Below are 21,728 nucleotides of genomic sequence, written 5' to 3'. Positions count from 1 at the left end.
ATAGTGCCGCATCCCTCCCCAGGCAGAAGGACGTAGGGACACGCAGAAGGAGAGCTTTTATTTCTGACTCTACTCAGCTTTGCACATTTTTGCTTTTCCTGGTATTACTAGAATACATTTTTAGAGCCATTTTAATTTTTATCCACGTCAAAACCAGTTGCCCTAATTGACACATAATGACAGCTGACATCTGTGAATGCTGGAGTTTTCTTTTTAACCAAAAAACAAGGACTGGCCTTAAAGGCAAATATAATGATAGTATGGTAGCAAGGTTTAATGTCCTATCTTTTGGAGGGATTTCCTTCCCATGACCTTCACATCTCAGAATGGTACAAGTGAAACAAAAAAGTCACTCCAGTGATTGTTCTCTGATGGGTGGTAATCAAGCACCTGGGTTTTTCTCAAGGCACTAACAGTATTATAGGTCATATAGTCATGACTGTGCCACTTCTGGAAACTTCCGTGTACGTACTGGAGAGTTCTCCCCTCGTCAATCCCAGTTGGATGAGGAATTTCCTAGATTTTTGCCATTTTATGAAGAAAGCGCTATTTTATATGTTTAAAGTTACACATGTGCTCTACTGCAAAATAGATCTAGCAGTAGAGCCATCCTGAAGCATTCTTACAAATAGGCTGGCTTAGTTTTCATGCTGTTTATTATGCTTTTTTATCGAAAGGTTGTCAGATCAATTGGAAGCATCATTGATTTTGGTTGGCATTTTCTAACCTCATTAGCTGGACTCCGTGCCAGACTGGTAGTTATTAACTAACTTTTCACGCACATTGCTGCCCCCTGTGTTCTTGTTAAAATTACAGATGCCCCAGTCCCGCATGTCACACTTGCTGTGGGGGACCTGGGAACCTACGTTACCAGTTACCCTCCCCTCCAGAAATGTGGAGACCTGGGTGAGAATCACTGTCTCAGACCCCGGGGAAACTGGATAAAAATGACGAGAAGAATGTTCAGTGTAAAGCAAGAACCCACAATGGATGAATCGGGGAGATAAAGTGAGGCAGGCAGGTGGGCTGCTGAAACCATAGAAAATTGGGGGAATTTCGTAGGAACGTTAGAAGAGGTAGTCTGTTGAAAGCATCTGTGGAATTCCAGGTGTGTTCCACGTTGGGAAAACACCCCCTTTCCTTTTCCAAAGCCACTGAGCTCCAGATGCGTGGACTGATAGAAGAGGCAGGTTGCAGGGACCACATCTGGTGAAGCCTAAGTGTCCCTCTCCCTCTTATTCTCCCCAAGATCATGGCCCCGTCGCAGCCCAGCACTTCCGGGGCCCACGTGCCACCCTCCCGAAGACAGCCTGGACTCTTGCACCTGCGGAGCTGCGGGGACCTGAGCACCTTCGTCCCGGCGGGGAGGCCGCGGGCCGAGAGGAGGCCCCGGCGAGCGGAGGCCGAGCGACCCCACAGCCTCATCGGCGTCATCCGGGAGACTGTCCTGTGAACCCGTGAGGCCAGGCCCCTGGCATTGGCCGGAGGGGCAGGAAGGAAGATGCACCCGGAAGGCGGAATGATCCTCCCTGACCATGGGGTGCCCTGGCTGGGAGTTGCTGTGACCTCTGGGAACTCCTTAAAAGGGGGACACGCTGGAGGACTTTTGTCCCCCCTCTTTGGCTCCTCGTTCTGCTGACGGAGGGCATTCAGGGGTGGACAGGCAGGTTCGTCAGAGCTCATGTGGCTTTTGGATGCACCGATCTGGAGGCCTTTGCTAGGTCACCTGGGCAGGAAGTGGGCTGGTGGTGGTTTGCCCACCTCGCGGCCCGTGGCTCCCTCCCGCGCCGAGCGTCTCCCTCGGTGGAAGGACAGATCTGCTGGGCCGCCCTTCGTAGCTCCCGGAGCCTTTCCTTGCTCCGTGAGAGAGCAGTGGGCGCAGAAGCAGGACGATCAACCCCGATGTTTTCTGCACTTGTCAAGCTTTATTTTAGGTCACCCTCAAATCACAGCTTCTTTAGGAAAAACGGGAAACTCGTTCGGTGACAAATCGTAATGAAAGGGTTTTGGGAGAGGGTCTTGTTGATTCCATTTATTCGTGCTTGCAAAACTAGAGATGGCTAAGGCCCAACGGAGAATAAAAATGTGTACTTTGGACCTCTGGGCTCGGCGTATAACATTTGTGTGTGCCTAGGTGGCCAGGCCTTTCCTTAGGAACGGTTGAACACTTGGAGCAGAGGTGGGCAGACCACCAAACCGGTTTAATCTCCAAAGCACCGTCCCCCTGGGGATAACGATGTGACCTTCATTCATTTCAGCCAGCGCTTAGCCGAGTGGCTTCAGGGAGCTTCTCCCTCTATCCGGGCCATGAGCAACAAGTTAGTGATTACACACTGGGGATTCCTGCTAAGAAGGAGGGGGGCAGTTAGAGAAGGCTTCCGTGAGGAGATGATGTTTGAGCGCAGCTCGACTTTGAGGGTCAGGAAAGGGTGCTCCAGGTGAGTGAATGGCCAATGCAAGCCTCAGCTCTGGAAGCCAATGGGAGCGGAGAGAGGTGGGAGGAGCCTCAGGCTGGATTTCCCAAGGCCAATGGGGGCAGAGAAGGGGAGAGGTGGGAGGAGCCTCAGGCTGGATTTCCCAAGGCCAATGGGGCAGAGAGGGGAGAGGTGGGAGGAGCCTCAGGCTGGATTTCCCAAGGCCAATGGGGGCAGAGAAGGGGAGAGGTGGGAGGAGCCTCAGGCTGGATTTCCCAAGGCCAATGGGGGCAGAGAGAGGGGAGAGGTGGGAGGAGCCTCAGGCTGGATTTCCCAAGGCCAATGGGGGCAGAGAGAGGGGAGAGGTGGGAGGAGCCTCAGGCTGGATTTCCCAAGGCCAATGGGGGCAGAGAGAGGGGAGAGGTGGGAGGAGCCTCAGGCTGGATTTCCCAAGGCCAATGGGGGCAGAGAGAGGGGAGAGGTGGGAGGAGCCTCAGGCTGGATTTCCCAAGGCCAATGGGGGCAGAGAGAGGGGAGAGGTGGGAGGAGCCTCAGGCTGGATTTCCCAAGGCCAATGGGGGCAGAGAGAGGGGAGAGGTGGGAGGAGCCTCAGGCTGGATTTCCCAAGGCCAATGGGGGCAGAGAGAGGGGAGAGGTGGGAGGAGCCTCAGGCTGGATTTCCCAAGGCCAATGGGGGCAGAGAGAGGGGAGAGGTGGGAGGAGCCTCAGGCTGGATTTCCCAAGGCCAATGGGGGCAGAGAGAGGGGAGAGGTGGGAGGAGCCTCAGGCTGGATTTCCCAAGGCCAATGGGGGCAGAGAGAGGGGAGAGGTGGGAGGAGCCTCAGGCTGGATTTCCCAAGGCCAATGGGGGCAGAGAGAGGGGAGAGGTGGGAGGAGCCTCAGGCTGGATTTCCCAAGGCCAATGGGGGCAGAGAGAGGGGAGAGGTGGGAGGAGCCTCAGGCTGGATTTCCCAAGGCCAATGGGGGCAGAGAGAGGGGAGAGGTGGGAGGAGCCTCAGGCTGGATTTCCCAAGGCCAATGGGGGCAGAGAGAGGAGAGAGGTGGGAGGAGCCTCAGGCTGGATTTCCCAAGGCCAGTGGGGCAGAGAGGGGAGAGGTGGGAGGAGCCTCAGGCTGGATTTCCCAAGGCCAATGGGGAGGAGAGAGAGGGGAGAGGTGGGAGGAGCCTCAGGATGGGTTTCCGATAACAATGAGCCGCTGGAGACCAGTTTGGGTTGGGCTCTGAGGCGGTAAGAGGAGAGACCGTTTTCCTTGCTGGGAACTGCCTGCTCTCCAAGGACTATATTAGGGGGCTTTCCAGGCTCTCAGTTCCCCTCCCAGCAGCCCACGAGGTGGGTGCTTTTACTGTTCCCATTTTACAGATGAGGTTCAGTAACTCGCCCAGGGTCACTCAGCAGTTAAGTCACCCCAGCAGCCCCTCCAGAAGCCACCGGCCCTCTCCACCTCCCAAACGGGCAGTCTGGCATTTCCTGTTTCTTTTACACAGCGCTTGCTGAGGCTTCTAACGCAAGCGGACCCTCCTGGCTCCAAGCCAACAGACCAGGCCAGAGTGGGAATTGCAGTGGGGGCCCCCGAGGGGCTAGTAAGGAAGGGGGGGCATTTGGAGGCGTGGTTGGGGTGTGGGGGGAAAAGTGGCTGTGGCCGGACACGAGGGCGGGCTGGGGGCTGGCGGCTTGCCCCGGGGCGGGTTGTGTTTGTGGAGGAGGTTGATGGGCGCTTCCCCACCTGCAGTTTCTCTGTTCTGCCCCGCCCCCCTCCCAGTCCCCAGGCGCTGAATTCTGGGCAAACAAGCAATGTCTTCATTTCTCTAGAAGCCCTCGCTGCCAGCATCGAAGCTGCCCACCGGGGGTGGGGGTTAGTCCGCTTCCCCGCGGTGGGGGTGGAGGGGCGGGGAGGTCCTGAACTTCCTCACCTCTCTAGGTTTATGACCTTTCCCACCCTGGGAGGGCGTTGTGTTTAGCCTCCTCCGTCTCCTCCCCCTCCTGTACCATTACCTCCAGCTGCCAGTGAGGGCCTCACCTGGAAGGCTCAGAGAAGGTAGGTGGCACCGCGCGTGCATTCGGCGTCTGCCTCTAGCCTTGCAGGACCAGTCACCGAGGTGGTGACAAAGCACCTCAAACGTAGTTATCAGAATGACACCAAGGGGTTGATTGATTAGCGTGAGGGGTTTTTTAAATATGTTTTCGCTCGGGCCGTACACGATGTGTGGCTGGGCAGAAACCTTGTACGGGCACCGTCGCCTTTGCTCCGGTGCGGAGTGAGATTCCGGTCCCCACTCCACCGGACTGTCCTGGGATGGGTCAGGACACAGCCTGCTCTTCACGCTGGTGGCACCCTACCTCACCCTTTCACACAGCTGTGTGTTCAGGCGTCCGAAGAGAGAGTGTGACTTCCCCAAGCTTGCAAACTCTTCCGTGCAGACGTGCCAGTGAGCATTTGTGTCTAGCTGGTGGAATTTCTTTGAAGACCTGTTTTCTTTTTCTTTTTTAATTTTTTGAAAATGTTTTATTTCTGAGAGAGAGAGAGACAGCGTGAGTGGGGAGGGTCAGAGAGAGGGAGACACAGAATCTGAAACAGGCTCCAGGCTCTGAGCTGGCTGTCAGCACAGAGCCTGACGCGGGGCTCGAACCCACGAATTGTGAAATCATGACCTGAGCTGAAGTTGCACGCTCAACCAACTGAGCCACTCAGGCGCCCCTGAAGACCTGTTTTCTTTGGCCCACACTACCCAACGGTGAGATTAGGGGGCGGGGTCTGTGGTCCCTTAATGGCACGAGGCTGCTCATATTTGCCAAAAGAACCAGACGTTTGCTGAGCAGCCACATTGGGCAGGTCCAGTCACGACGCCGTCCGTCCGCAGATGAGGAAGCAGAGTCTGAGAGCTAAGAGCAGAGCCGCAGGAGGCCAGTAATTCAGGCTCCAGGACCAGGGCTGTTGGTGCGAGTCAGAGCTTCTCGGACTATCGGGGATGAAAAATGACGGGTTTCTTTCCCCTCCAATCTGTCATGGGGCAGAAGCTTTTGTGAATTTTGGTAGACTGACTGAAAACTGTCACTCAACGAGGCCTGTTACAACAGCCTACCACAGACCGGGTGACTCGAGTCACAGACGCTTTATTTCTCACAGTTCTGGAGCCTGAAAAGTCCAAGGTCAAGGAGCCAGCAGATTCCGTTTCTGGTGAGCACATTCCCCCTTCCTGGCTTGCAGATGGTGACCTCTTGCTGCGTCCTCATGTAGTGGAAAGGGAGGGTGAGGGAGAGAGAGGGCAGGCTGTTTCTCATCTTCTTCCAAGGGCACTAATTCCATCATGGGGGCGCCATGCTCATAACCACCAAAACCCAATTATCTGCCCAGGGCTCTGCCTTTGCACTTGGCATTAGGGCTTCAACATACAGACTTTGAGGGACATGAACACTCAGACCACAGCACTGATTTACCAGGAAAATGAAATCCTAGTAATGAAAAAGACCTAGAAAGATGCAACCCTCCCCCTTTAATTTTTTTTCTTTTTTTACAGCAGTTTGAGGTTTACTGCAAACTGAACAGAAAGTTCCGAGATCTCTCCTACAGCTCCCGCCCCTACACGTGCGCCTTCTCCCCGCTACCAGTGTCTCCCGCCCCAGTGCTTGCCCTTGTCCAGGGCTGGGAGCAAAGCTTTCTTGGCCTGGGCCTGCGGCCCGCACTCTGAGCCGGGGGTGTCCACATTCCCACCCTAGCCTCAGTTTCCCAGTGTCATTTCAGCCCCGAGTCCGTCCTGGGTGCTTGGCCCTGGGGACACTGATGAGGCGGCCAGGGAGTTGGAAGGCGGGCAGACACCCTTCCCTCTGCACCCCCGTGTCCCTGAGGGAGCCCGAGAGCGGAGGCTGCCGTCCCAGAAGTGCCCTTGGCAAGCCCCTCGCGATTCGGGAGGTCTGGCAGAGGAAAGAAGTAGCTCCTGTCTCCACCCAGCAATTGGGGAAACAGAACAAAGTAGCACATCTCCACCCTCTCCTCCACTCCCCGCAACAGGAGGGTGCAGAAGAGAAGAGTGAAGGGGGTGAGGGAGGGGCCCGGACAAGGGCATCTTTGTTTATGCGGCTTTCCTCCCTGGGGCTGCTGCAAGGGAAGCCAAGTCTGGGGCCCAGAGGGACCACATTCCTTCCATTGCAGGAGCCACCCCCTCTCCTTCACTCAGCAGGTGTTTATTGAGCTTCAGAGGTCAGGCAGCGGGCCAGGTGCCGGGGCAGGGAGAGAGCCAAATAAAAAAGTATACCAATAAAAAACGCAAAGTTACATTTCTTTCTTTTTTTTTTTTTTTAAATATTTTTATTTATTTCTAGGAGAGAGAGAGACAGCGTGAGCAGCGGAGGGTCAGAGAGAGAGGGAGTCACAGACTGAAGCAGGCTCCAGGCTCTGAGCTGGCAGTCAGCACAGAGCCCGACGCGGGGCTCGAACCCACGAACCGCGAGATCATGACCTAAGCGAAAGTTGGACGCCCAACCGACTAAGCCACCCAGGCGCCCCTAAAGTTACATTTCTCTAGGCTGCTGCTGAGCTCCTCCATGACCCCAAGGGACTGTCTTCTGGCGACCTTGGAAGACCAAAGGTCCTGGGCCTGATTTACCAGAAGGGTGGTTTGAAGCGATCCTTCATCCTTGATTGTGAAGCGGGTCCTGGTGGTCAAGGTTAGAGCCGCAGGGTGAAGCTCTGCTCACCTGGGAAATCATTGGACCTCGTTAAAGAAAAATGATTCATGACCCCTGTTAAAGATGGTAAGGAAGACTTTATTTAAGGAGGAGCCACAGCGGTGTTTGGCAATAGGGGAGAGACAGATCAGGATCAACTCTCACAAGGACAAGTGCCAGGGAGCAGGGTGGGGGCAGTGGATGGGAAATGACCAGAAGGGACATCAGGGCGGCGGGATGTTTGCCTGACCATCTCAATAGGACTCTTCTGGAAGCAGGCCTTGGTGGTCAGGTACTGAGGGTCAGGGGAGGGGAGGAAGGTTGTTTTGTTTGGTTTTGGCTGTTACGCCCCCAGCAGGATCCTTGTTAAAACCAGACTGAGCAGGGGCACCTGGGTGGCTCAGTCGGTTAAGCGTCCGACTTCAGCTCAGGTCATGATCTCGCGGTTCGTGGGTTCGAGCCCCGCGTCGGGCTCTGTGCTGACAGCTCAGCTCAGAGCCTGGGGCCTGCTTCGGATTCTGTGTCTTCGTCTCTCTCTGACCCTCCCCTGCTCATGCTGTCTCTCTCTCTCTCTCAAAAAAAAAATAAAATAAAAAATAAAAAAAAAAACAGACTGAGCAGAGGGTGCCTGGGTGGCTCAGTTGGTTAAGCGTCTGACTTCAGCTCAGGTCATAATCTCACAGTTTGTGGGTTCAAGCCCCGCGTTGGGCTCTGTGCTGATAGCCTGGAGCCTGCTTAGGATTCTGTGTCTCCCTCTCACTCTCTGCCCCTCTCCTACTTCCACTCTGTCTCTTGAAAATAAACATCAAAAAATTTTAAAAATAACATAAAATCAGACTGAGCAGGCCACAGAGCTCAATTGGAGACTGGTCAGAAAGAGGACTCAGAGGAGCCAATTCAAGCCTGGCCAAGGAGAGACTTCGCCAGAATCTGACAAGCACCTTCTCTCTTGAAAGAGCACCTCTTACCATACTGTGTCCTTGGCCTCAGGCATGTCATTGTCTCAGCGGGAATCTTCTTTTCATGCCCACACCTGGCAGGATCCTTTGTGTGTTGCCCCAACAAAGTAGTGAGGACCAAAATTCTAGATGGATTCTAGTTCCTCTCTCTTGAAGACTGTAAGTCCCAGATGTCTGCAGGTACTGAGCACAAATGCAAAAGGATCCATTTCATGGTGGGAGTGGGGTCACCTACCAAACAGGAAAGGCTCCAAGCAAGGAGAGTTGCTGGCATTATTTTGCTTTTGGTAGGAGCTATTTCTCCCACTGCTTCTGTATCTGTTGGGTGGAGGTAAGTGGGTTTTTGATAATAAACTATAAACCACAATATCAGAGGTGTCAAGGACAAATGCCTGACTCTCATTTTATAGGTGAAGAGCCCAACACCCAGAGATGTTACTTCATTTGCTGAGGATCCTACAACCTACAAATGTCAGAGTTCGAGAACTTTATATGTCTTCCACCTTCTGTCATCACAGACAGCTTGTTCTTCTCTGGACCACCCTAGCGTGGAACTACGAGAAGGTAAAGGGAACACACACACAGATGCACATGCACAGGAACTCAGCAACAGTTGTAACATTAACACCAGTGTATCCCTTAAAAATATTAATAATGTCTAATATTTAGAGATTTTTTTTTTACTGGGAGCAGTAAAAAAATTTTACTGGGAGCCCTTTCAGAGCTGTTGTATTAGTGTAGTTTTGGTAAACATCGCAGTAACCTTCCCAATTCACTAGTTCTTACAGCTCTACTTGATTTCCCTTGTCTAATTGCATTGGCTGATATCGCTAGGACAGTGTCAAACAGTAGTAGAGATTAGTGCACATCCTTGCTTAGTTTCTGATCTTGGAAGAAATGGCTCTGATGCTTTCCCCTAAAGACATTATCTTTCGGACAAAATTACAAATATTCCATCATGTTAAGGAAGTATGTCATGATCTCAAAGTTCTTGAGTATTTTTCCTTCGTCCCCCTCCTCCTCTTTCTTCTTCCTTTTTTCTTTGAAGAGCTTTTGAATTTTTCTCAGCAGTTATGAAGATCATCATGATTTTTTTTTGCCTAAGATTTATTAATGCGGACTTAATTTAATGGATTTCTAATAGTGAACCAACACTGCATTATTGAACAAATCCCACTTATTCATGATGTATTATTCTCTGAATTTGATGTTAGATTCACTGTTGGTTAATATTTTATTTAGAAATTTTGAGTGATGTTTATGAATGGTACTGGCCTATATATTTCTCTATAGTGCTTCCGATTTAGCTATCAGTGTTATATTTGTTTCATAAAACATTAGAAAGTTTTCCTTCCTTTTCAGTGCTGTGGAACATTTTAAGAGCACTGGATTATCTGGTCTGTGAAGGTGTGATAGAATTTCTTATGGAAACATCTGGGTCTGGTGCTTTTGTGTAGGCTAGTTCCTTAATGTCTCCATTTCTTCTATGGAATTGGTCTCTTTAAATTTACTAATTCTAATGGTGATCTGTTGGAGTCTTCATTTTCTCTGGGAAATTACCCATTTCATATAGTTTTTCAGATTTATTTGCATAGAAGTCTTATGAAGTAGTCTCTTAGAATTGTAAACCTTCTCTTCCAATGGTTATTTCCCCCTTGACATTCTTTATTTTGTGTTCTCTCCTATTTATCTAGACCGAGTTAGCTAATGATTTGGTTAGTTTATTAATTTTTTTACAGGATTTTGTCAATTGCATCTACTGTTTCTCTACTCTCTTGTAAATAGCTGCTTTTATCTTATTTTTATGCTTTCTTTTGGTTTACTTTGTTCTTTTTCAAGCTGAAATTTGAACTCATTTTATTTTTATTGATAAATATATATACTGTAATGAATGTTCTTACTGCTTTCATTGCATTCTATAGAGTATGGTGTGTTTTCATTGTGATTAGGGACCCCTCTTGAGGAAAAAGTGTACAAAATTATGAATATAAAATTAGGGACATGGCTTTGAAAGGGGCACATGTAAGGCAGGGGCCATCATACTTGAAATGTGACCAGCTTCACAGTAAATCCACCTCTGCTTAAAAATAAGTCCTGAGGGGCGCCTGGGTGGCTTAGTTGGTTAAGCGTCCGACTTTCGCTTGGGTCATGATCTCGCGGTTCGTGGGTTCGAGCCCCGCGTCGGGCTCTGTGCTGACTGCCAGCTCAGAGCCTGGAGTCTGTTTCAGTCTGTGATTCCCTCTCTCTCTGACCCTCCCCTGCTCGCGCTGTCTCTCTCTCTCTCTCCTAGAAATAAATAAAACATTTTAAAAATAAATAAATAAGTAAATAAATAAATAAATAAATAAATAAAAACTAATTGAAATAGAGTGTGAAGGTCTGACAAAATGCTTTAAATTTGAGCAGAACCTCTATGAACAGCTAAAGCAATACTAGTTTGAAGTGCAAGTTGCTGGAGAACATTCCAGTNTTTCGCTTGGGTCATGATCTCGCGGTTCGTGGGTTCGAGCCCCGCGTCGGGCTCTGTGCTGACTGCCAGCTCAGAGCCTGGAGCCTATTTCAGAGTCCCTCTCTCTCTGACCCTCCCCTCCTCACGCTGTCTCTCTCTCTCTCTCCTAGAAATTAAAAAAAAAAAAAAAAAAGGCCTGGCATTTACACATGATCTTGCTGGTTGGCATTTTGAGATGAGCTAGTAGTCAGGGAAGACCTTGACACCTGAGTAGCCAGAAAACAGAATCGCAAGGAGTATGAACTGTAATGGCATGCATCGCTGATGCTTAGCACTTGGCAGGATTTATCTCTGGAGTCTACCACGTGCCTGACTGCCTTACTATTACCATTTTCTAAATGATAAAAAGGAGTTTCTGAGTTCTTACAGTACTTGCTTCAGCTCACACAGTTGGTGAGATTAAATCCAGCCGAGTCCAACCCGGAAGCCCCGTCCCTTTCACCGCACACACACGGCATTGTTAGTGCCCAGAAGGGACTGGCCATGTGCTCTTCCCGGCGTCTCCCCCGAGCAGCCAGTTCAGGAGCTGGTATTGCAGAAAGCCACCTGGAAAGGCCAGCACTGGTTATGCAGGATGACGTACCGTGGGCAGATGGACCAAGTGTGCTGGCTGTGTCAGTCACCTATTGCTGTGTAACCAGTCAACCTCAAACAACAAATAGTTACTACATCGTGGCTCCGAGAGTCAGGAATCTGGGAGCAGCTTGGATGGATGGGACTGGTGTTGGGGCCATCCTGGGGTTGCTGTGGAACAGTCAGCTAAAGCGGCAGCCAGGCGAAGGGTCACCTGGGACTCCGGGTCGGCTTCCAGGCTCACTCCTGTGGCTGTGGAGTTTGTCACTGGTAGCTGGCTAGAGACTTCAGTTCCTTACGGTGTAGACCTGTCTACACGGAGGCTCACAACACGGTAACCAGCGTGTGATCAGAGAGACAGAGAAAAGCTGGAGAGACCCCTGGCACAGAAGCCGTGGGTTTCTTAAGTCGTACCTTGGGAGTGACGTTCCACCATTTCTATTCATTAGAAGCAAGCCACGAAGTCCAGCCCACAATCTGGGGAGGGGAATTCAGCTGTGCCCTTTGAGGGGCGGTTGTTTCCAAGAACGTTTGCGTGTAGCTTTAAAACCACCACAGTGCCCGAGGGCGACTTCCGAATTTATCTCCGCCACGGCACTTAGAACAGGGGTTCTGCCTAGACCGTGGTCATCTTCCAGAACTCCTTGTTCTGCCTGGAGATCTAAGCCCCTCCTCATCCTGCGGGATAGAAGAGGTCACCTCGGTTCCCCTTCGTTCCCCTTCATTCACTCGCTCTCATGGCAGTTATTTACCAAGTGACAACTTGGGAGGTTGGGTGGGGTTCCAGCAACTGGGGATGGAGCCGAGAACAAAACACCTCCCGTCCTTGTGCTCCGAGAGCTTCTATCTGAGTGAGAGGGGCCAGGTAATACAGGATTAAGATAACAGCACGGGTGATAAGGACTCTGAAGGGGAATAAAGCACAATGAAAGGACGGGAGGTGACCAGTGCCCCCGCCCCCAGACAGAGACAACAGATGAGGCCTTGCTGCATCCTCTCAGACCACCCGCTCCGAGAAATCCTCTTTGCTCAGGTGACCTGTCAGCAGAGACCTGACTGAGGTGAGAGGGGGACCCCAGGGACCCTGGGGGCGAGCACAGCAAGAGCAAAGGCCCTGGGGCAGGAGTGTTCATGGTATGTGTTCATGGCGTGTTCTGGTCGGGATGGAGAGAGCACGGGAGCATTTGATGGGAAAACAGGTCCGAGGAGGCCAGGGTTCTTGGTTTTTAAGTCTCTGCGGGAGGGAACCCATTTACAAGGATATGAGCAGGGGGGTTAACGTGATTTTGTTCTGCTAATGGGTTCTGTCGGCTGCTGCTCAGAGGGGGAGGAGGAGGGCAGGAGACTGGAGGTTGCCGCCATTATCCAGGCGCTGGTGAGGTGGTGACGCGGTGGGTGGTGGCTTGTTCTGAGGAGGACACCGCAGAAGTCACGTGGTCAGATTCAGACGCGGCTCCTGCACAGCCGCATGCATACAGGAGGTGGGGTCGCTGACCTCAGCCAGTGAGGTCCCTGCCGCGCTCGTAAGCCGCTAGCGCGTGGTGACCATTCCTGCAACGCAGCGCGTGCTGTGTCGGTGCTGCGGGCCCAGCAGGCCAGTGAGCAAGGCAGACGCGGCGCCCCCCCCAGGGCACCCCCGGAACAGCCGGGCAGAGAGGCCGCGAAGAGGCGCATCCGCGTGCTGCGACGCCGGCTGTAACGCGCACCGGAGGCGTCACAGGGCAGCGGGCCAGTCGCTCTGGGTGGGACACGGAGGACCGCAGGGGGCTTCCCTGGCAGGAACGGGGTGGCCGGTGTTACAGGCGGAGGACGGAGTGCTGGTGCTGGGAGGAGCTTGTTCGCACGACACGTGGCTCCAGAAGCAGGGAGGGGCTGCCGGAGATGGTGCGGGACACGAGTTAGGGCCAGGCTTGCAGGGGCCCTGGGAGGCCAGGCTGAGGCAATTGGGGCGGACCCCCCCCCCGCAAAGGGCTCCCAGGTCCCAGGGGGCGGGGTTCCGAGTGGAAGAAACTGGAAATCTCCATCCCTGAGGAGATGTTACTGCTAACACTATCAGGACGGGATTTAAGAACAAAGACAAGAATTGCAGTACAATTGAAAAATAGCAAGAGAGGGGCGCCCGGGTGGCTCAGTCGGTTGAGCGTCCCACGTCGGCTCAGGTCATGATCTCACCGTTCCCGAGTTCAAGCTCCATGATGGGCTCTGTGGACAGCTCAGAGCCTGCAGCCTGTTTCAAATTCTGTGTCTCCCTCTCTGTCTCTGCCCCTCCCCTGCTCATGCTCGCTCTCTCTCTCTCTCTCAAAAGTTAAAAAACATTAAAAAAAAAAAATAAAAAAATAGCAAGAGAAAATTGAAATCAGCCTAATATCCAGAAAGCAGCCTAGTTAAAACTTCTTGTATTAAAACTTAAAATGGCAAATGTGATAGAATAATGTGTAGCCATTAAAAAGTGTTTTCAAAGAAATCCCTAATGACACGGGGAAGAGTTTACAATGTAATGTGAGTAAAAAAAGGGGGGGGAATCTAGGAAATCTAGCACATACACAATACACAGTCTGAACAGAATGGTAGCAAAATGTTTATAGTGATTCTGTCTAGGTGCTGAGATTTTGTGTGATTGCCATTCTCTTTTCTACCTTAAAAAATTTTTTTTAATGTTTATTTTTGAGAGAGACAGAGACAGAGATAGAGCAAGATTGGGAAAGGGGAAGAGAGAGAGAGAGAGACAGACAGACAGACAGAATCCACTACAGGCTCCAGGCTCTGAGCTGTCAGCACAGAGCCCGATGTAGGGCTCGAACCCATGAACACAAGATCATGACCTGAGCTGAAGTCGGATGCTCAACTTACTGAGCCACCCAGGCGGCCCTTTTTTCTACTTGTCTAAATTTTTCCAACATTTCACAGGAATTTACAATACTTTTGGAATCAGAAAAATTGCTTATATATTCACCTTAAACATTGATTTTATTAAAACAATTTTTTAAATGTTTATTTGTGGGAGAGAGAGAGATAGTGTGGGAAACAAAGAATCTGAAGCAGGCTCGAGACTGTGAGCTGTCAGCACGGAGCCCCACGTGGAGCTCGAACTCACCATGAGATCATGACCTGAGCCAAAGTCAGACACTTAACCGACTGAGCCACCCAAGAGCCCCGGGATTAAACATTGATTTTAAGTAAGGACTTGGCTAATACGATGGAGAAGGATGGCCCTGAGAACCCAGTTGGGGGAACTAGCTACTTCGGAGGCAGAACTGACAGAACATTTGGGCTAACTGGATATGAGAGAAAGAAAGAGGCAACAATCAAAGATCTGCATTTTTCCTCAGTCCCTTCTCCTTGGCAGCAGGCAGAGTGATCCTATTAAAATCTAATTCGGATCAATTTCCTCCTCTGCTCAAAACCCTCCAAAGTCTCCCTGATGCAGAATAAAAGCCAGAATCCTTGGTCACTTACAGGGACCCACATATGTCGCTTAGGGTTATCTCTGACTTGATGGTCTTACCCTCTGCCTCCCTTCTGCCCTTTGCTCTGACTGCCTCGCTGTGTCTGATCCCACCCCAGGACATTTGCACCTGCCATCTCCTTGCCTGGAATGCTTTCTGAAATCGCTGTGTTTTGCCCCCCCTCCCCTGTTCCCTTCTCAGTGAGGCCTTTCCTGGGCGCCCTCTCCGAAACTGCAATCCTCCGGCACCCCCAGCCTTCTGTTGCTTAATATTTATCCCTAGCACACACCGTAACTTAACTATATATTTTACTTATTTAACTTGCTTGGTTTTTGTCTCTTTCCCATTAACATATAAATTGCAGGAGGGCAGGGGTTTTGTTTAGTTCACAGCTCCTGGCACACTACCAATACTGAGTAACTGCTTGTTGACTGAATGACCATAATCTAAATAAAGAACTCAAACTCAAACGTTCCATTTACCTCCATGGATCATCAGATCTGCCACTGTTTAGTAAAAGGCGTTAGTTGGCTCGACTCTTCTCCAGTGTAAATTCTCTTGGTTCATTTAGAGTCCACTTTTAAGAATTCCATTTCCACTTGCCTTATTTCTTGGTGGCTGGGTGACTGCAGCTGCAGTTGGTCCCTGAAATGGGGACTCTGAGAACAGGGAGGGCGCGTGCATGTGCCCTGGGTGGTGCGCGTGCTCCAGCCTAGTGCCTAGGATGCTCCTTGTAAGCCTGGTTCCACTGGGAAACCGCGCATTGGCCATTCCTGCGGGGGGCGTCTGGGCGTCGCATCCAACACCCACCAAGCAGATGGATGTCCCCACCTCAGCAGCGTGAGCTGTACTTGGGGCTCACGGGTGCCCAGAGCTGTGACTGCCCACCCAGGAAGCACATTACCTCCTGGCCAGATTGGCTGGGACTCCTGGCACCCTGGCCAGTGAGAGCTATTGCACGGGATGGAAGGTTCTGGAATGTGGGGCCGAGTCATTGGAGACCCTCTCCCATCTCAGGCCCCAGGCTGTTGTTTTCTTTCCACCTAATCTGTTTTTTAATGCAAGCAACTTGAGCCAAGCAGTAAAATGGGAAGGATTTATTCTCCCCTGCCCCCCCCCCCCCGCATCTCACCCACTATAGATAAGCCAAGGGAACACTAAATGACTCTCTTTTTTTTATTAAAGAAAGAGAAATTTGGAGAACGCAGCCCCATCTGTGGGGAGTGGATCTACACCAGCATTTTGCTCTAGGAGCAGAGTCGGGAGTTTGTAGGAGTTGCTCTGTTCCCATACGGCCCACCAGGTGGCTGTAGGGTATCACGGATGCACCCAGCACGCCGGCCTGGGCGGGAGAAGGCCGCCACAGCCAGGTGCCACAGAGCCCCCGTGAGTTCCTACGGGGACAAGAGAGTGGATGTGGGCCCCTGAGACTTCCCTGGAGGGGCCTGCTCACGCCGTGGGGTGTCTCCCCGGCCAGGAGCCAGCTGTCCTGCGCACCTCACCTGCTCTCTAGCTCGCTCGCTCGCTTGCTCGGTCTTGTCTCTCTCTGTCTCTCTCGTGCTTCAGGGCCAGCTTCGGAAGGCAAGCACGGTCATGGTCTCCACTTTTCAAGTGATGCCCCTGAGACGCCATGAGATTAGGTAACTTACTAGATGCCGTGGCGCCAGGAACAATCCAGGTGCAAGGGGACCGGGCCACACAGCAGCCAGCAGGTCCCTGCTGTGCACCCCCAGGGAAAGGGACCGGCCTGTGCCATCCCTTCCGGCCCGGCCCCAGCGCAGGGATAGACTTGCTCCTGTCTGGCCTGCACAGGCTCCCAAATCTAATGCCTGCCAACCTTTCCTGATGAACCGTTCACTCACTGCACTCCCGTGGCCCCTAACATCCTGCCCCCTGCTTCTCCCAAACAGCTGCACGTCTGCCCCCAGCCTCCCTGTAGGCGACATCTTACCACGAGCATCCTGCTTGGTCACCACACCTGTGACCCCGCGGCCCCGCAGGGAAGAGGGGAAGCACTACACGGCCAGCCACGGGCGACAGGATTGAGGGGAAATCATGGCTTCTGGAACTTCCGGCGAGTTACCTGCCGCATCTGAGGTCAGTTTCTCTATCAGTGAAATGAAGGTACTATCGGCTTTGTGATCCTGCTGGGCAGCAACATGATAGAAGGTCTTAGACCCTCTAAGAATGTACGTCTCCGTATGACTGTTAGTGGCACTGGCTGGAATTCATCAGACCCTGGTGAGAGCTAAGTGTTTTGTTTGTAAGTTAAGTTAGCAGGTGCTGTGGGGAATTAGAGGGTTTCCAGGGGACGTGTGGGGGAGGGGGGTGGATAAAGAGATCGGTTTGCATTGTTGACATTGAACTGTGTCCATGATGCACTTGCAGACTTCAGGGAGCTGGGAGCCTGCTCTAAGCCCCTGAGACCAGCGCACCGAAGGGACAGTCAGATGCTACCCACAACAAATCCCCCTCGTCACCGAGCCAGGGCCTGCCCTCGGTGCTATGACAGATACCCAACAACATTCATTGACACTTTAACTGTTTGCTCCCAAATGGGCCATAAGGACATTATTTATTTTTTAAATGAAGATTTGCAGACCAGCTCTCCACAAAGGAAGCTCGGGGATGGCCCAAGCCGACCGAAGAGGTGGCCTGGAGCAGGGGGCTGCGAGGGGGTTACCAGCTCTTTGGGGGAAGAGTGCACCCCCTTTCTTCCCCCCCATTATAAAGTAACCTGCATAAAGGATGTATATATAGCCCGTAGTGTACAAATGAGAACTTAACCCCCTATTCCAATCAGTTAGAGATGTCACTCACATTACGGAGAAATGAGTGCAGCTCTGATAGGAATGTTAGCCGAGGTTTTCTAAAATTTTTAATTAAATTTTTTAAATTTTTATAGAGTGTGTGTGTACATGCAAGCAGGGGCAGAGGGAGAGAGGGAATCTTTTTTTAAAAAATGTTTTTATTTAGGGGCGCCTGGGTGGCTTAGTCGGTTAAGCGTCCGACTTTTGCTTGGGTCATGATCTCGCGGTTCATGGGTTCGAGCCCCGGGTCGGGCTCTGTGCTGACTGCCAGCTCAGAGCCTGGAGCCTATTTCAGAGTCTGTGTTTCCCTCTCTCTCTGACCCTCCCTTGCTCACGCTGTCTCTCTCTCTCTCCTAGAAATAAATAAAAACATTAAAAAAATTAAAAAGATGTTTTTATTTAGTTTTGAGAGGGTGAGCAGGGGAAGGGCAGAGAGAGAGGGAGACAGAGGATCTGAAGCAGGCTCTGCACTGACAACAGAGAGCCCGACGTGGGGATTGAAGTCACAAACTGTGAGTTGATGACACGAGCTGAAGTTGGACGCTCAACCAACTGAGCCACTGATGTGCCCGAGAGAATCTTAAGCAGGCTCTATGCTCAGTGTGGAGCCTGACATGGGGCTTGGTCCCATGACCCTGGGGTCATTCCCTGAGTCGAAATCAGGAGTAGACGCTCAACCATCAACCTGGGTAGCCACCCAGGCGCCCCATGCCAATGTTTTTGTTTATGTTAATGAGTAAGAAAAAAACCTAACCGATGGAGACTCTGTCACGATGTCCCTGTCCATGCATGCGGCAGTGACTTCTTTGCCGAGCTGGCTAATGGTTGGTTGGATGTGGAAAGACTCTCTCCTCATATTTCTGTTCTAGTTACGGCATAGTGGCTACCAATACCAAAGTTTTAAATTTAATTTGTATTATTCCCATTTCCTCCACCACTTTCTTAATTCTACATGATCAAGAAAGCAATAGATGGAGTTTGCTCATATCTGGGAGGACATCCTCCCCCCACGGCCAGTCACGAGCTCTGAGCGTGGTGTCGCTGAGATCACTTACAAAGAGACGTGCTTCTGCCCAGTAGCTGGTGCTGCTGTGGGATGGACGCCGGAAGAAACGGAAGTGCATGGATTCACGGTGAAACGTCGTAAGGAATCAGGTAATGATTGAGTTCTGATTACTTATTACCTTTGCTTTTAAAGAGCTTCACTAATTTTGGTAATGATTGTTTTTAACAATAAAATTCTGAGAATAGAGCAGTGGGTTCTCGAGGGGGATGACAAGCTACTGCACCTCCAGGGCAGCCCTGCCCCCCAGATGTCCGGAGGAGAGCCAGGTGCATCGTGTCCCCTGAAGCCCTGTGGGGTCTGGTGGTCGTTAGGGCCCTTGAAAGCCATGAACAACCCATCCTTCCTCATCCCCCACGTTCCTGACCGGCCAGGAAGGAGACGGGGAGGGAGTTTGGGGACGTCGGGGAGAAGGTCGCTCTGTTGCCCCACCCTAGCACACAAGGGCGCCCTACTTTCCTTCCGGTTTCCTCTTATGATGTGGCTGGGACTGGAAGTCCCGTCTCTAACCCCCAAGACTAGGGACGCCCATTACTGTTTTGCAGGTGTGCGTCTTTGGGCTGAGTCCCCACCTGGGTCTCTGAGCTGCGGTTTCCTTGCAGCAAAGTGGGGACGGTCAGGCCAACGGCTGTGAGGACCCAGGTGTGCCCAGGGATGGAGGGGGGGCGGCTCAGAGTGCCTGAGGTAGTGTTTCCTGCACCAGAGCTCTTCATGGGAGCACCGTGTAGCTGGAAGTGTCCTCATGTCCACAGACTCCACGACAAAGAGCACGACTTCCGTCTTACACAATTCAGGGGTGGGTGCAGCACCCAGGAGCTGTGCATTCTCAGCCAGAAGGACCTGGAGGGGAACGAAGTTGAAGGTGTGGAGCAGGCCTTCCAGAGTGTTCTGTGATCAGCTCCAGACCCGAGCTTCTTCTTTTCCGTCTCTGTTTCACTCTTTTCCGTCTGTGTTTGGGTTTGGTCACCCTGAGGGCTGGGCAGCAGGCATATCCTGTGGGGGTCAGACCGGCTGTAGGCGCTGGTGAAGAAGTCCGGGGAAGCCTGTGCCCCTGGGTGGGCCCCTGGGTGGGCAGGGCTGGCTGTCACAGAAAAAAGCAGATGTGAACGGGGGCGGGGAGGGGGGGGTAAGGGCAGACTGGAAACCGTGGGCACAGGGTGGCACTGAGTCTGTCACCTCCCACCTCAGTGACGTGGTGACCTGCCTGAGGAGCTGGCTGCACACATAACTGGTCCGGGTCTCAGAAGCCGAAGGAGACATGGAGGTGCCGCTGGATGGTCTGTGCCCGAGCCAGCGGTGGCCGCCAGCCACCCGGCGACACTGTGGGAGCCACAGCAGCACCCAGCTTAGCTAAGCCCATGTGGTGGAAAGCCGCCGCACTATGCTTCAGGGGCACCGGGTGCTTCTGGACCTTCTCAACGTGTTCTTCCAGGTTCCTATGCCTCCGCGTGGAATGTTCCCCCCAGCCATGGCACCTGGAAAACTCCTACAGCACCGTTAAAACCCTGCAGAGACATCACCTCCTCTGAGAAGAATTCCACGACACTTGGCCTCCAGGACCAGTTCTGTGCTTGGCACGTCATGACCGCCTCCGTTGTACCTGTGAGATGCTTCAGGGGGACAAGCTGCGCCCATTGGACAGCCCAGGATGGTTAATTAACTTGCCCAGGATTGCACAGGGAGACTAGAATTAATGTAATACAGACAACTCTGAAACTCTTCTGATGATAAGCCACCATGACTAGAAAGGTGAGAAAAATTTGGCCCTTGCCCAGCGGAAACTATTGAGCGTTGCGGAAGGAGATCTGCAGTATAGTTAGGTAGCTGGTGAGATTACCATCGAGACCCCAGAGGTGGTCCCAGGAGGGCGTGTCTCCAGGATTCTCCAGGCCTGGCCGATAGAAAGGTGAGGACCCGCTCTCTCCATCAGTAGCTGTCAGGGCGTAAGGTTCTAGTTCGCTGTGTGGCTTCTGGCAAGTGCTCCTCCTTGTCCGGAGGGGACGGGTCTGGGAGGGGGGCGGGGGGTGTATGTGTGCTGAGATTCCTCATCCACCGCCCTCTGGGATTGCTCGTGGTCTGGATTAGGCATTTCTCATGTTATTCCACCAGAGGGCGCCAAATCCCAGCTCCTGCCAAGTTGGTTCTCTATTTGGGTGGTTTCGGGATGTGAACTCAGAGGGGATGAGTGTGTGAGGGTGTGTGTGGGGACAATCGGGGTGTGTGTGTTTGCATGCAGCACCAGGGACTTTTTTTCCAGCTGTCTCCATCTATCACCATCACCCCTCCCCTGCCGTGTTCATCTCCAGCTCTTTGCTCCCTCCCTTTCTCAGCTCCAGCCACACCGGCCCGCTAGCACTGCCTCCAACGCTCCCTGCAAGATCTGGCCTCAGGGCCTTTGTGTGTGCTGTCCCTTCAGCGTGGAACACTCATCCCCTAGACATCCACAGGGACCTCCCGCATACCCTCGCAGCGAGGTCTTTCCTAACCCTGCCATTTAAAACACTACCTCCAAACCCATTCCATGCTTTACTCTTCTTTAGAAAAACTGGCAATCCCCCCAGTTTTCCCCCTGAATCCCCAGAGCTTTTTCCATCTTCCCGAACTGAAATTCTACCTCCACCAAATGACCACCCCCTATTCTGCCCTCCCCTCACCCCCTGGCAACCACTGTTCTTCTGTCGCTATGAATCTGTTTGTGTCATAAAAGTCCTACAGTATTTGTCATTTTGGGTCTGGCTTATGTCACTTGGCATAATGTCTTCAAGTGTCAGCCATGTTGCAGCGTGTCAGAATTTTTTTTTTTTTTTTTTTTACAAATAGTTTATTGTCAAATTGGTTTCCATGTAACACCCAGTGCTCATCCCCACAAGTGCCCTCCTGCATGCCCATCCCCCCCTCCCCCCCACATCCATCAGTCCTCAGTTTTTGTCAGCATTCAAGAGTCTCTCATGGTTTGCCTCTCTCCCTTTCCCCCACCATTTCCCCCCTTCTTCTCCCCCATGGTCCTCCGTTAAGTTCCTCTTATCCTCCTATACGTGCAAACATATGGTATTTGTCCTTCTCTGCCTGACTTATTTCGCTCAGCATAGCACCCTCAAGGTCCATCCATGTAGCTACACGTGGCCAGATTTCATTGTTTCTCATTGCCATGTAGTATTCCATGGTATAGATAAACCACATCTTCTTGATCCATTCATCTGTTGATGGACACTTAGGCTCTTTCCATGTTTTAGCTATTGTGGAGAGTGCTGCTATGAACATTGGGGTACA

The 21,728-nt window shown here is 51.9% G+C and overlaps 1 protein-coding gene and 1 long non-coding RNA gene across 4 annotated transcripts in view; both read left to right on the top strand.

Annotated features, from left to right (window-relative positions):
- The window catches only part of FAM189A2 (family with sequence similarity 189 member A2), a 68,241-nt gene extending 66,144 nt beyond the window's left edge, over nucleotides 1-2,097 (top strand). For both annotated transcript variants that reach the window (XM_039249543.1, XM_039249542.1), the window contains one exon: nucleotides 1,250-2,097. In XM_039249543.1, coding sequence (XP_039105474.1) covers nucleotides 1,250-1,453 — 204 coding nt within the window. In that variant the 3' untranslated portion in view covers nucleotides 1,454-2,097. The remainder of the gene's footprint in view (nucleotides 1-1,249) is intronic.
- A 6,378-nt stretch (nucleotides 2,098-8,475) lies between these two features.
- The window catches only part of LOC120243408, a 16,386-nt gene continuing 3,133 nt past the window's right edge, over nucleotides 8,476-21,728 (top strand). The window contains exons 1-4 of one of the 2 annotated variants that reach the window (XR_005531305.1): nucleotides 8,476-8,621; nucleotides 16,496-16,682; nucleotides 18,357-18,550; nucleotides 19,891-20,364. This is a non-coding gene — a long non-coding RNA (uncharacterized LOC120243408). Of the gene's footprint in view, nucleotides 8,622-15,813; nucleotides 16,226-16,495; nucleotides 16,683-18,356; nucleotides 18,551-19,890; nucleotides 20,365-21,728 lie in introns of those variants that run through there. The other variant, XR_005531304.1, reaches the window with a different exon arrangement.

The sequence above is a fragment of the Hyaena hyaena genome, unplaced genomic scaffold, assembly GCF_003009895.1.
Source record: "Hyaena hyaena isolate Hyena2069 unplaced genomic scaffold, ASM300989v1 scaffold_341, whole genome shotgun sequence".
NCBI lineage: Eukaryota > Metazoa > Chordata > Mammalia > Carnivora > Hyaenidae > Hyaena > Hyaena hyaena.
The sequence above is the reverse complement of the archived record's forward strand: the minus strand, read 5'-3'. Positions and strand labels throughout refer to the sequence as shown.